This window comes from Mus pahari, chromosome 8 (assembly GCF_900095145.1).
Source record: "Mus pahari chromosome 8, PAHARI_EIJ_v1.1, whole genome shotgun sequence".
Lineage (NCBI taxonomy): Eukaryota > Metazoa > Chordata > Mammalia > Rodentia > Muridae > Mus > Mus pahari.
Genome location: NC_034597.1, coordinates 8,131,187 through 8,144,979, shown reverse-complemented (window position 1 = coordinate 8,144,979; position 13,793 = coordinate 8,131,187). Strand labels below are relative to the sequence as shown.

At 40.5% G+C, this 13,793-nt stretch overlaps 1 protein-coding gene across 2 annotated transcripts in view; it reads right to left on the bottom strand.

Annotated features, from left to right (window-relative positions):
• Positions 1-220: 220 nt before the first annotated feature.
• Positions 221-13,793, bottom strand: part of Ngly1 (N-glycanase 1) — a 52,501-nt gene continuing 38,928 nt past the window's right edge. The window contains exons 10-11 of one of the 2 annotated variants that reach the window (XM_029541317.1): positions 1,398-1,575; positions 221-1,062 (exon numbers count right to left, since the gene is read on the bottom strand). In XM_029541317.1, the coding sequence (XP_029397177.1) occupies positions 887-1,062; positions 1,398-1,575 (354 nt within the window). In that variant the 3' untranslated portion in view covers positions 221-886. The remainder of the gene's footprint in view (positions 1,063-1,397; positions 1,576-13,793) is intronic. The other variant, XM_021203717.2, reaches the window with a different exon arrangement.

Genomic DNA, 13,793 nt, shown 5'->3' with positions numbered 1-13,793 from the left:
CTAGTATTTTTATTGATTTGGTATTAAATACTATAGCTAGAAACAGATTCACATACATTAAACTATGGTGACCTACTCTATAGTATATCAAGGCATGTCTCAAATAGTATCTGCTTTCTGCTTAATGGTTTCAAATCTCATTCATATCACTTAATTCTCATACAAGAGAGTTTCAAAGCCACGAATATTTTATTCAGTGATGTATCTTATAATTCAAAGGTAAAGAATATCTAAGTTCCCATGCATTATGAAACTTGCAATGTATCTTTAAGTAAACTGTTAGTAATAAATGTTTGCATAACCGGTATATACTGAGGTAGTTTTCAATGTTCTTCATACCCAGGAAACCTGTTTTTAGGCAAGGTAAGCACTGAAAAGGTATAAAGCAAAAATAATCCATTTTATTTTTGTAACTGTCCATATATTTACAATGATAAAAACCTTCATGCATCATATAACATAAGAGATACTTGACTTTGACAGTTATTCAAAATTAAGAATGTTAGGAAAATCTAATCAGAAAATGTTAAGTAACTAGTAGCCTCAGATTGTATCACAGTCACAAACAGCATTTAATCATAAATACCATCATTTTCACTTACAACCTTAGTAACAGTGTTTAGATTAGAATTTCATACGGTTACTTTATGACAAATATTTTATGCCAAATTCTAGTCACAGGCAGAAGTTAGTATTTAATTGAAGACTTCTTATGGTCCACACTATGAAGATATATTTTAATGAGGATTACATGATGTAGAGCCAGCAAAAGAAACCTGTTGCACAGGGTGGTGAACTGCCAACTAGATACACACTGAGCTAATACACTACTGGAGGCCATGGCAGGTCGGTGATTGTAGCCAGCATTTCCCTGAAGTTCAGGCTTTCAGAGGTCATTGAACGTTATAATTATCTCCAAGCCATTTTCTCCACTGTCATTTAAGCTTTGTCTAAACAGTTGGGTATGTTGCCAAGCAACGTCTCCATCTCCTCTGCTTAACTCTGCTTCTAATGTAACTTCTGTGGCACCAGAAAAATCATTATAGGAACGTAGATTTTTATCTGTTGGGGGAAAAAAGAATTTATACTTGAGTTTTGGTAGTTTGAAAAGCAAGGAAAAGTTTCAAATGCACCTCTTATAGGACTGATAGAATTTAAAAATCACTTCTTAAAAACAGGTAGTTTTTCTTTATAAAAGAAATATATCCTTTGTAACAAAGAGGTTATTTTTCTTCCTGCATTTTTCCACCACACACACACACACACACACACACACACACACACACACACACACACACACACACACCAGCCTGACTAATACAGAATGAGATGAGATGCATATAGCCCGGAGTGCGAGGCAAACAGTCACCTCCTGTGAACATGCTCGTTGGACCTACCTCCCAGCAGGTTGACTTGAGCTGTCTCAGATCGCAGTTTCCACCTCACTGACCCAGTCTCAAAGCTTTGGCTACTTGTTCGGATGGAAACAGTATCTACTTTTAGACCAGCTGACCCACATTCAAACTTCCAGGAAATATAACCAAAAGATGATCCTTCTTTTCGGGCCAAATAAACCTAGAAAATTCAGAGCAAGTGGAAGGAACTTTCAGAAGAAATCAAATAGTGTAGAAAAATAAGTCTTATCATTGCAGAATACTTTGAACCAAAGGGTAAAAATAAAAATGAAAATTTCTCCACTAAAAAGATGCTTAATGCTATAATTTTTCTTGCTATTAGCAATATTTCCTATGGCATCTTTTTGTGTATATAAAGTCACTATATAAAGTCACTTTTTGTGTATAAAAAGTCACTATAGTACGTATGTCCCCTAAAGTACAATCTGAGAAGAACAACGCTGAATATGACTGTCCTTCCAAATACCTGCTCCAGTGGCTCATCTCCCTCTTGTGAGGCTATGCCAGTGCCTGGCAAACACAGAAGTGGATGCCCACAGCCAGCTATTGGATGGAACACAGGGCCCCCAATGGAGGAGCTAGAGAAAGTACCCAAGGAGCTGAAGGGGGCTGCAACCCTGTAGGTGGAACAACAATATGAACTAACCAGTACCCCCTGAGCTNGNGTCTCTAGCTGCATATGTAGCAGAAGATGGCCTAATCGGCCATCATTGGGAAGAGAGGCCCCTTGGTCTTGTAAACTTTATATGACTCAGCACAGGGGAAGGCCAGGGTCAAGTAGTGGGAGTGGGTGGGTAGGGGAGCAGGGGTGGGGGTGGGGGTATAGGGAACTTTCAGGATAGCATCTGAAATGTAAATAAAGAAAATAAAAAAAAACATATAAAAGGTTTTTTTAAAGTTCAAATATAATCGCATTTGGGAAAATTTAATAAAATAAAAATTAAACCATTAAAAAAACAACAACAACAACAAAAAAAAAAAACACGCTTCCGATGACAGTGAGGCCACAGCCTCTCAAAGAACATGACACAACTCAGCTACCACCAAGGGCTGTGGGAGTGACATACGGGCCTGCCTTTCCAGTGAACTCCCCCTTCTCACTTTAAACAGTCATAGCTTAAGGTGCTCAGGTCTACTGGCTGTTTCCAGTATATCCCTGTCACAACCACCCTTCCATATGTGTCATGACACTCACATCTCCACCTGGGTTTTCTGAAGCTCAACCCTCTTACTTGGGCCTGACTGTAAGAATCTCACTCTATTCTCTTACTCCGTGTGTCTGTATGAGAAGACATGTTCTATAAGAGGCCCTTTCTCACTATGCTGCACTAGCTATGCATGATAGCATCTACTCTTGCTGCCCAACACCTCTCATCAGGTTTGAGTTTTAGGTCCCACGTCACATCCTCTTTGACATCCACCTAGTCTATGTACCCCAGATCACAGGCTCTTGCCTTAGGTCTGTCAGTGTCCAAGGTCCTTCAACACTTCATCAGGCCTGGACTTGCCAAACTTTCCTTACTTCAGTGTAATTATTTGTGTTTTGTCTAATGGAACCACATCAAAAGGACTCTGTGGGTATAAGCTCTGGATTCATGGGGGAGGGGGATTTCTAATAAATATGAAGTACTTATTAGGCATCGAAGGTATGTAATTTATATAATACACACAAATGGACAGATATGCAAATTAGACTGGTTCATTTAGAAACACAACTGATGGTCTTTAGATGTAGGGCACATGGCTGAAGGGCCAACTATGGAATACCTTCCTGCATGCGCTACTCTGTCTTCTAGTCTCTATCGTCAAGAAAAACAACAGCGACTAGCAATTTACTTGCTGTGTCCTTCTTCCTGGTTAAATATGCTTGTATGGACTGTTTTTGTCAACTTGACTCAAACCTAGATATATCTGGGAAGAGGGAATCTTGAGAAAATTACCCTTCCAGAATACTCCAAATGACAGAAGAAAGTAGAATATAAAGAAAAACATGTGATTCTATAGTTCTGAGATATTCAACAATATAATTAAGGTTTACATTAATATGCAAATGGCTGAAAATAATAACTTACCAATGTAAGGTAATGTTGTCAAGTAGAAGATTAAATAGTGTTACTAAATACTACGTTGTGTTTATAGAAAAAAGATTCAAGGACACTAATCTAACAACATATGACAGAAGTGGTAGCTAATGATGACAATTTTATTCTATAATGAAGTATCTGGAAAATGAAGCTGCATTTGGGGCACATTACAGATAAGGAATGATGGGGATGCACTGAATACAAAACTCAATCATACAATCATTCTTTAGTACCAGATATTCCAGGCTACCAACAGTTAGAAATATGGAGTAACTGAATCCACCATATATAAACACAACCCCTGTCAGTTAAAAAAATACTAGAAAAATCAAATATTGAGCAAGATCTCTGGCTTTAAACACATCTAACCTGAAAAGCTGAAAAATAAGAAGCAGTTCACTGTTTTTAAAAAAAAGCAATTTAAGTTCACTGTATGAAAAAATGTGAATGCTAGAGAAATTAATTTATTAAAAAATGGAGGGAAACTTTTAGCCAAGGCCACAAAATAAATTGGTTACATATATATGCATGAAGGTAAGTCTATGAGTATTGCCTTGATGATGATGTGGTCGGGCCCATGTCAGGGCATGTTGTACTTTGTTGTATAAGAAAGCAAACTGAACTAGCCCTGAGGAAAAAGCTAATAAGCAGCAGACCTCCATGCCTCTGCTTGAATTCTTGACTTATGTCAGATGGACGACAAAGTGGTAAGATGGAATACCCTTTCTTCTCCAAGCTGTTTTTGGCACTGTTTTACCATAGCAATAGAAAGTCTAGCAAGGACAATACTCGTTAATTTGAAATGTTATCAGAATGATTAAATTAGATATACTGCATCTACTGAACAATCCTGCTCTAAGAAGATGGTCTTGGGGGCTGGAGAGATGGCTCTGGCTCGGCTGTTAAAGAATATCTTGTTCTTTCAGAGGACCTGCATTCCATTCCTAGCATCTACATGGAGTGGCTTACAACTTCCTGCATCTCTAGCTGCAGGAAAGCTGACTCCCTCTTCTGCCCTCACTGCCACAGGCTCCTGCACTTATCTGCCTAGATAAATACATATAATTTAAAAAGTAAATATAGGGGCTGGAGAGATGGCTCAGCGGTTAAGAGTACTGACTGTTCTTCTAGAGGTCCTGAGTTCAATTCCCAGCAACCACATGGTGGCTCACAATCTGATGTCTGAAGACATCAACAGTGTACTCATATACATAAATAAATCTTTTTTAAAAAACTTGAAAAAAATAAAAAAACATATAAATCCTTAAAAGACAGCAGGAGGCAGAGGCAGAGGCAGAGGCAGAGGCAGGCAGATCTTTCCATTTAAGGCCAGTCTAATCTCCATAGCAAGCCCCAGGACAGCCAGAGCTAGGCAGTAAGACCCTGCCTCAGAAAAGCTTTTCTCCTCCTCAGATTTAGATATTTATAGTCAACTATTGCTTTCTGTTATTGGGGTGAGATGTATGAAGCTATCAAGTGTTCCACTCAAGGTCAAGACAATCTCACTACAACATCCTCTGGTGTTCAAAGTTTCCTACAGTATATGGACACTTGATTTTTGACAAAGAAGCCAAAACCATACAATGGAAAAAAGAAAGCATCTTCGACAGATTGTGCTGGTCTAACTGGACGTCTGCATGTAGAAGAATGTAAACAGGTCCATACTTATCACCTTGAATAAAACTCAAGTCCAAGTGGATCAAAGAAGTCAAATAAAACTAGACATACTAAATCTAACAGAAGAGAAAGTGGGGAATAGCCTTGAACTCAATGGCACAGGAGACAAATTCCTGAACAGAACACCAACAGCTCAGGCTCTAAGATCACAAATTAATAAGTGGAACCTCTTGAAACTGAAAATCTTCTGTAAGGCAAAGGACACTGTAATTAGGACAAAACTGCAGCATACAGAATGGGAAAAGATCTTTACCAACCCTACATCCTACACAGGGCTAATATCCAAAATACATAAAGAACTGAAGAAATTAGATACCAATAAACCAAATATCCTAATTTAAAAAATGGGGTACATAGCTAAACAGAGAATTCTCAACAGAGGAATCTTAAATGGCCAAGAAACACTTGAGGTTCAATGTCCTTAGTCACCAGGGAAATGCAAATCAAAACAACCCTGAGATTCCATCTTATACTCATCAGAATCGCTAAGATTAAGAACTCAAGTACAGCACATGTTGGTGAGGATGTGGAGCAAGGGACCACTCCTCCATTGCTAAAGGGAGTCTAAGCTTGTACAAACACTTTGGAAATCAATTTGGTGGTTTTTCAGAACATTGGAAGTAGTTGTACCTCAAGACTCCTGGGCATATTCCCAAAAGATGTGCTTGCTCAATTATGCTCATAGCAGCTTTATTTGTAATAGCCAGAACCTAGGAACATCCCAGATGTCCACTGAAGGATGGATAAAGAAAATGTGGTACATTTACACAATGGAATATTACTTAGCTAAAACAAGGACATGGTGAAATTTCAGAAGAATGGATGAAACTGGAAAATATCCTGAGCCCATATCCAGAAAAACACGCATGTATGTACTCACTTAGAAGTGGCATTAGCCATAGAGTACAGGATAACCAGACTACAATCCACAGACCCCCCCAAAGCTAAGTAACTAGCAGAGCCCAAGGGAGGATGCTTGAATCTCACTCAGAAGGGTAAGTGAACATCAGAAATGGATGGAGAGAGTTGGTGGGAGAGGGAGGAGGGAGGGCAACAACAGAGGTGGGGATCAAGTATGGGCAGAGTGAGGGTTGAGGGTGACAGGGCTGAGAGAGAAGGGAAATCAGCCAGGGGCATTTCTAGAATAAGATGGAGACCTGGGATGGGAGAGACTCCTGGGAAGATATGAAGGTGACCCTAAGACTCCTAGCAACAAGAGATATGGAGCCCGAAGTTGCTATCTCCTGTAGCTAGGCAGGACTTCTAGTGGAGAGCAAAGGACACCAACCCACCCACAAAACCTTCAACCCATAATTTCTTCTGTCTACAAGATGTATAGGGATAAAGAGGGAACAGAGATTGAGGGAATGGCCAACCAATGACTGGCCCAATTTGAGACATATCACATGGAAGAAAATCACCCCTGACACTATTAACTCTGCCATGCTTGTAGACAGGAGTCTATCTGAGAGGCTTCATCCATCAGCTGATGGAAATAGATGCAGAGAGCTACAGCCAGACGTCAGGCAGAGCTCAGGGAGTCTTGTGGAAGAGTCGGGGGTGAGGGGATTGAGAGAGCCACAGAGGTCAAGGGCATACACACAGACTTACTACAGAGCCAACTAACCTGGGCCCTGGGGCTCAGAACCTGAACTGCCAACCAGAGAGCATGCATGGAGTGCACCTGGGCCCTACACATAGTAGCAGATGTGAAACTTGGTCTTCATGTGGGTTCTCCAACAACTGGAGCAGGTAGGGGCTGTGTCTGACTCCAACTCAGACTCTTTTGCCTGTCTCTGGACATGCTTCCCCTAGTTGAGCTGCCTTGTTTGGCCTCAGTGGGAGAGGATGAGCTTAGTCCTGATGAGACTCAATGTGCCAGGTAGATTGATGCCTGTGCCAGCTGTGCCAGAGTGGGGAGGACTGTGAGGAGAGGAGGAGAGGGATGCAATCCAGATGAAAAATGACTAATTATTAATGTGGAAAAGGAATAACAAAAACAAACAAACACATTTTCCTACTGGATGTTCTTCTTGTAGCTAGTTGTTTGAGGGACCTGGGACTCTGTGATGGCACCATGTTCCCTGGAGTCATTGATATCAACCAATTTAAACTACTGGTTCTCCATCTTAGGATTAGTCACAACTTGAATACCCCTTTAAGGGAGTGACAACTAAAGGTTATTTAGCAAAGATAAGCCAAGCAAAGGTGTTACTGAAAGAAAGGCAGTTGGAAAGAAATAAGTCTAGGAGAAGCAGTAAAGACAGAATAGACATTCTTGTCTCAGCATACATTTCTAAGTCCATCCAGTATATTCTTGGAGATCATTAGTTATGTTTCCCCTGAAGTATGGGCATAAAGTATCATCATTTAAAGTCAAATTAATTTCAAACTACAAGCTTACTCTAAGAATTACCTTGATATAGTGAGTGGGTCTGGGTTACAACTGTAGCTTTTATTGTAACATAAGGGTTTTAAAAGCTGCTGCTGAACATTCCTGACAGAACTGCTTGGTTCTATTTAAATTTTTTTTTTGTCTTAAAGGTAGTACCTTTTAAGACCATGGAAACTTAAAGATATATTAGGGTTTATAGTTTTAATTAATCAATGCCAAAAAATAAACACACTGCATGCAAATAAAAGGTTATTTATACTAAACTAATATACAAAAATAAACTTGACCCTATTCATATTTTAAAAATTCTTATAACTCTTTCATATAGTATATTCTGTTTATAGTATTTTTATCCAGTTAAATAATGAAGTGATAATTTTAGACATGGTAAGAATATTTAGTTTGGTAACTTGAAATGCATTAATAGGATTTATATAAAGAGTTTTGATTATGGTCATGCCTGTAAATAATAAATACCACCAGGACAAGAAATTCTTACTTAGGAAAAAACATTTATGAAATTCCTAAATATTTACTTGTCTAGTATTTTTATATCTTTTAAGTTATTATTATTATTATTATTTTACTTTTACAATGTGTGTGTCTGTGCATGTGTGCGTGGGTGTTAGTGTATGCTGTGAGTGCATGTGCTTGTCAAGGTCAGAAGAAGGAGTTGGACCCTGTGTAGCTGCAATTATAGGCAGGTGGGAGCCACCTGATGCAAATGCTGAGAGCTAAACGTGCAGCCCCTGCAAGAGCAGTGTATGTTGGTAACCTCTGAGCGCTCTTTCTGGCCCCTGTGGGTTGTTTTTAACTTCCTCCTTCACAGACCAGTTCCTGCTTCCTGGGCTTCATAATTTACAGGCTTCCTTTACCAGATGCAGATGTATATGTACTCTGTGTGTCTAACGAGGAGTAAGTGCTGTTCTCTGACCTCAGCAGGAGTGCTGGTCAAACTGAAATCATGGATCTCTTTTCCAGCAAACCATCCCAGCCCTTTTTGGTATCTGCACACATATCAAGGCATGTACAACCTGTTGGTAAGGTATATGCGTCATGAAATATACAGGAAGAACTAGTTTTTAGGAACTGCAAATCTGCCTTCTTGAGTATGTATGAGGAATGAAGAAGATTCCTGTTAAACACTGTGGCTGTGCTTGCTATGTGTCAGGCTGCTGGGACTTTCTGCAGTTTGGCTTCTGGCAAGGGCTGAAGTACATCTTCAGCTTGACCACTGAGGTTTCCTCTCAGTTCTCTATTCAGCCCACAGGCACCCTGCAGAGCAGCTGGACCTTATGGGACTTTAATGTTCTGCTGGCACAGTAATTGTATTGGCTAGTTTTGTGTCAACTTGATACAGCTGGAGTTATCACAGAGAAAGGAGCTTCAGTTGGGGAAATGCCTCCATGAGATCCAGCTGTGGGGCATTTTCTCAATTAGTGATCAACTGGGGAGGTCCCCTTGTGGGTGGGACCATCTCTGGGCTGGTAGTTTTGGATTCTATAAGAGAGCAGGCTGAGCAAGCCAGGGGAAGCAAGCCAGCAAAGAACATCCCTCCATGGCTTCTGCATCAGCTCCTGCTTTCTGACCTGCTTGAGTTCCAGTCCTGCATCCTTTGGTGATCAACAGCAGTATGGAAATGTAAGCTGAATAAACCCTTTCCTCCCCAACTTGCTTCTTGGTCATGATGTTTGTGCAGGAATAGAAACCCTGACTAAGACAGCAATGTACTGTTGGCACACTGGTATTCCCGTGACTCCTCTTTTAGTTGCCCTGCATTTAAATCCTCCTTTCTAAGTCACTGTACCTCTAGCTCCTGGAGTCACCTCCTTGGGCACTAGTACAATCACATCATTCACCTGCCTGAGAGCCCCATACTTCCTGACTACACAGCTGTAAGGTAATTTGAGTTCTTGGGATCTGACAACTTTTACCCTCTAATTTCCATTCCCTTCTGCTCTGCATACTCCTCTCTACCTACTTGTCTCTGCACATGGCCTGTGTTTCCCACTCTGTGCTTTCATCCTCACTATTCCCCTGTTTCTAAACACTCTGCTTCATACCTTGTCCTGAAGCTGAGAGACTCTCGCTGTTTTTTGTTTTTCCTTATAAGAGCCTACTCACATCTTATTTCTTCTGCAAGGACTTCTCTGAATCAGGAAGTTAGTGACTTTAAACAAAAATCTTCCCTCTTTCAACATCTCAGAGATTCATATTCTTCTAGAACGTATGCTATCATTCAAACAGCCAACTTATCTAGGTCATTGTCTTACTTAAGGTTACCATTGCTATGATAAAACATCATGACCAAAAGCAACTTGGGGAAGAAAGGATTCCTCAAGTTTACAGTTCTATATAACTGTTCATCATTAAAACAGTGAGGGTGGGAACTTAAGTAGTTGATGCAGGGGTCATGGAGGGGTGCTGTTTACTGGTTTGCTCCATGTGGCTTGATCAGTATGCTTTCTTATAGAACCTGGGATTACCAGCCCAGGGATGGCCCCACACACAATGGGCTGGGTCTTCAAGACCCATCAAGAAAATGCCCCACGGCTTGTATACAGTCTGATCTTATGGAGCAGTTCTTATTTGAGGTTCACTCTTCTCAGATGACCTTAGCTTGTGTCAAGTAGACATGAAGCTAGCCAGCACAGCCACAGGCCCTTGAGGTAACTACCTCTTTCCTTCCATCCTAAACACCAAGCACATTCTGCTAATCTGCATGTTTGCTGAGTGACTAAATGAAAAGCTTTTGACATAAATGAGTAGTGACAGAAAAAAAAAAAAAACCTGTTCAAAAGTCTTAAGCTTGAGATATAAAGCAGCAGGACGATACTTGCAAGCACGTGCAAGGCTCTGACCAGTACAGGGCAAAAGTAAAAAAAAAAAGATAAAACAGAACACTCAGGGGGCAGATTTGCTGCACATATCCAATCATGCCTTCTAGCCTTCCCCAGTCTCCACTACAAACTATGCATTAGGCATCAGATATATGGCCATGGCAGGATATGGGAAATGATAATGGGGCTCTGACAGAGACTACTCTACTCTTACACACAACTGCTGAATAAAGGGCCAACATACAGAGAGAAAAGAATCTAAAAAGTTGACATGTAACATTCAGTTGACTGGGAGTGGATATTAAGCCAAGCTCTGATGACAAGAAGTCAATCAAAAAGGAAAATAAAGTAGGTTCTGAGAAGAAGGACAGATAGTTGCAAAGAGAGCACAGAAAAAGTTGAGGCTGGACAAACAGCTAGGGTGACTTCTGAAAGAGCACTGAATTCAGGAGCAACTGAAATTTGGAAAGCATTTCTCCATAATAGAACAGAGCACATACAGGTGCCATGCAGATGGAGATGAATTAGGTAACTGTTCACCTTGCTTTTAAAGGTGAGTTGCTATCACTTGCCTCCCAAAGTTGCACCAGCCTTGGTTTGACTTTCGTGCTCTTTTTAATTTCTATATTACTGAGCAATGCATTTGGAAATTAGAAAAGTCTCTAATACTGTGAGAAGAGGTTGCCTGTAATCCACTGTGTGGGAGTAGAGGCATGCTGGGAACTAGCCTACTATTCAAAAGAACTGGCAAACAACCAAAGATGGCTGATACCTCTAAACGGGAAAGACAAGGTTTAATGACAATTGACTACTACTCTGATTTTCTTTCATCCCTCTCCTCTTTTCCTTTTCTCCTCTCTTCCTCTCTCCTCTGTCTTCCTTCTCTCTCTCCTTCCTCCTCCTTCCCTTATCCCTCCTCTCGTCCTTCCTCCCCACTCCCTCTCTTCCCCTTCTCTCCAAGATTCTAGTGTTTTTATTGACTTAACACTAAATTCTATAGTTCGAAACAAATTCACTCAATGAAGTATTGTGCGATACTCTACACTAAATTAAACCGGGTCTCGAATAGGCATATCTGCTTTCTGTTTAATAGCCTTTGTGATGCATCATATCACCAAACTCCTCCTACAATGTACCCACTCTGACTACAGTGTTCTATTTTGATTCATGTGCCCAAACAGGGCATGTATCCCTGCTGTTTTGATGAACACCTACTCATCTTTCAGTGTCCAGCTCAAATACTGCTTGTTTTGAGGAGATCTGCCCAACTCCCACAGCCAGAGATAATTACCTCAGTGTTTCCATAGCAATGCACTGCTATCCTTATTATAGCACTCTGCATGGTTGTTAAGATGGCTGTTTATGTTTTCCTCGTTAGACAGTAAGAAAAAGGACTCATATTCACTCCTTTAGCTGAGAAGAAGCCTGGTGTACATAACAGGCACTCAGCAAATGTCTGCAGATGAACACAGGAGCGTGGAAGACAAAGAAGAAGTGTGCCAGCAGAGCTGACCTGTTTCTCAAACACTGTACCTTTTGTCACACGCCATCATTTTCTCTATTATTTTCCCTAGCAACACTGCTTGGTAGGGAGAAACATGAGCTTTCTTCAGTTTAGCAAGTACTAACTAGTTTCTGCATAGGCAAAACTTCTATTCCATTGTGCTTTCTGCTTGGAAATTTAGGCTAAAGGCAGTCTTTTACCAACTACAGAATCACATAGACACTGTGAAATTCTAAGTTCTTTTTTTGTTCTGTTTTGTTTTTGCTTTTTTCAAGACAGGGTTTCTCTGTGTAGTCATGGCTGTCCTGGAACTCACTCTAAAGACCAAGCTGACCTAAAACTCACAGATATCCACTTGCCTCTGCCTCCCAGGTACTGGGGTTAAAGATGTGTACCACCACCACCTGGAGAAATTCTAAGTTTTATTGTTTGGTCTTTATATATTTCTTTAGCTAATAAAAATATTTGCAAACTTGCAAGTTAATAATCCCATAACCTATTCTCAGTTCAGCAAAGGGGATCCCCACTTTATGGTTAGATGCAATTGGTTATTTTTTCAGATGGTGTATGTGTGTATGTGTCTGTGTGAGTGTGCATGTAGGTGCCTGTGACTATGAGTGGGTGTGGCTAGCCTCTTCCTTCATGCTCTGTCCATTTCTTTTGAAGCAAGGTCTCTCCCTGAGTGTGGGCTCATTATTTCTCAGTTAGGCTGACAGCCACAAAGCCGCAGCAATATACTCCAGCTTCTGCCCACCTCAAGGCTGGGTTATAGATATGTGTGGGATGCCCAGCTTGTTTCAATGGGTGGCTGATTGAATACCAAGTGCTCTTAACTCTTAAGCCACCTCTCCAGCCCTGATTAGATGTGATTTAACTCAACTTTGTAATAGTGCAGCAATAGCTAAGTTTAGATACAAAAGCTGATAACTGAATTTGAGAAAGAGAGCAGATCTTCTTTGTTTCTTTGTACTGTATGGTAGATGTTCATGAACATGGCACCTTCATTCTATGACTTACTTTTTGATCTATCCAATGTCTTACAAGTGAAAAATGTCCAATTAAATATTTTGTACGCTGATTTTAAAGCTCCCTATGAGTTAATTAATGTCTTGGCAGGAGTGGGGAACAGCTATCGATATGTTTGAGGCATGAGACAGTTAGATGGCTCAGTGGGCAAAGGCACCTGCTGAGGAAGTCTGCTGACCCATGCTCAATCTCTGGAACCCACATAAAGGTGAAAGGAGAGAATCAACTTCATAAAGTAATTCTCTGACCTTCACCCATGGCCCATGGCATGTGTGTACACTCTCTGTCCTCCAACATTAGTAATAAAAAATACAGTATCATCTATTGTTGTCATGTGGGTAAAAGATTATTTATGGTGTTTCCAAGGAATGGGGATGCTTTAAAGCAAAGCTCTCATTCCTTTTGGGTAATATAACAATTATGTAAAATCTAGGATGTATAAGTGAATGGGACCGAAGTGCATCCTTTAGATCTTTATGTTTTTAGGGTACAGTCAGGGAATAATCAATACTTGAGCTCAGCTACTCACATCCTTATGTCATTTGTGAGATAGTTAGCTTTCTGGGCATTGGGTTAAATCTATAAAACTCACTAGAACCTAGTAATTAGTAGGCTGGTAATATATGGCTGTGAAGGAATTAAATGGCAGAACTCTTACATAGTTATATGGCAGTCATGAGAGTTATTGGTCACTTGGTGATTTTTTTTTCCTAAAAGAGAATCCGGGCAGTGGTTAAAAACATGTGTGGAGCTGGGCATGGTGGCACACACCTTTAATCCCAGCACTTGGGAGGCAGAGGCAGGCAGATTTCTGAGTTCGAGGCCAGCCTGGTCTACAAAGTGAGTTCCAGG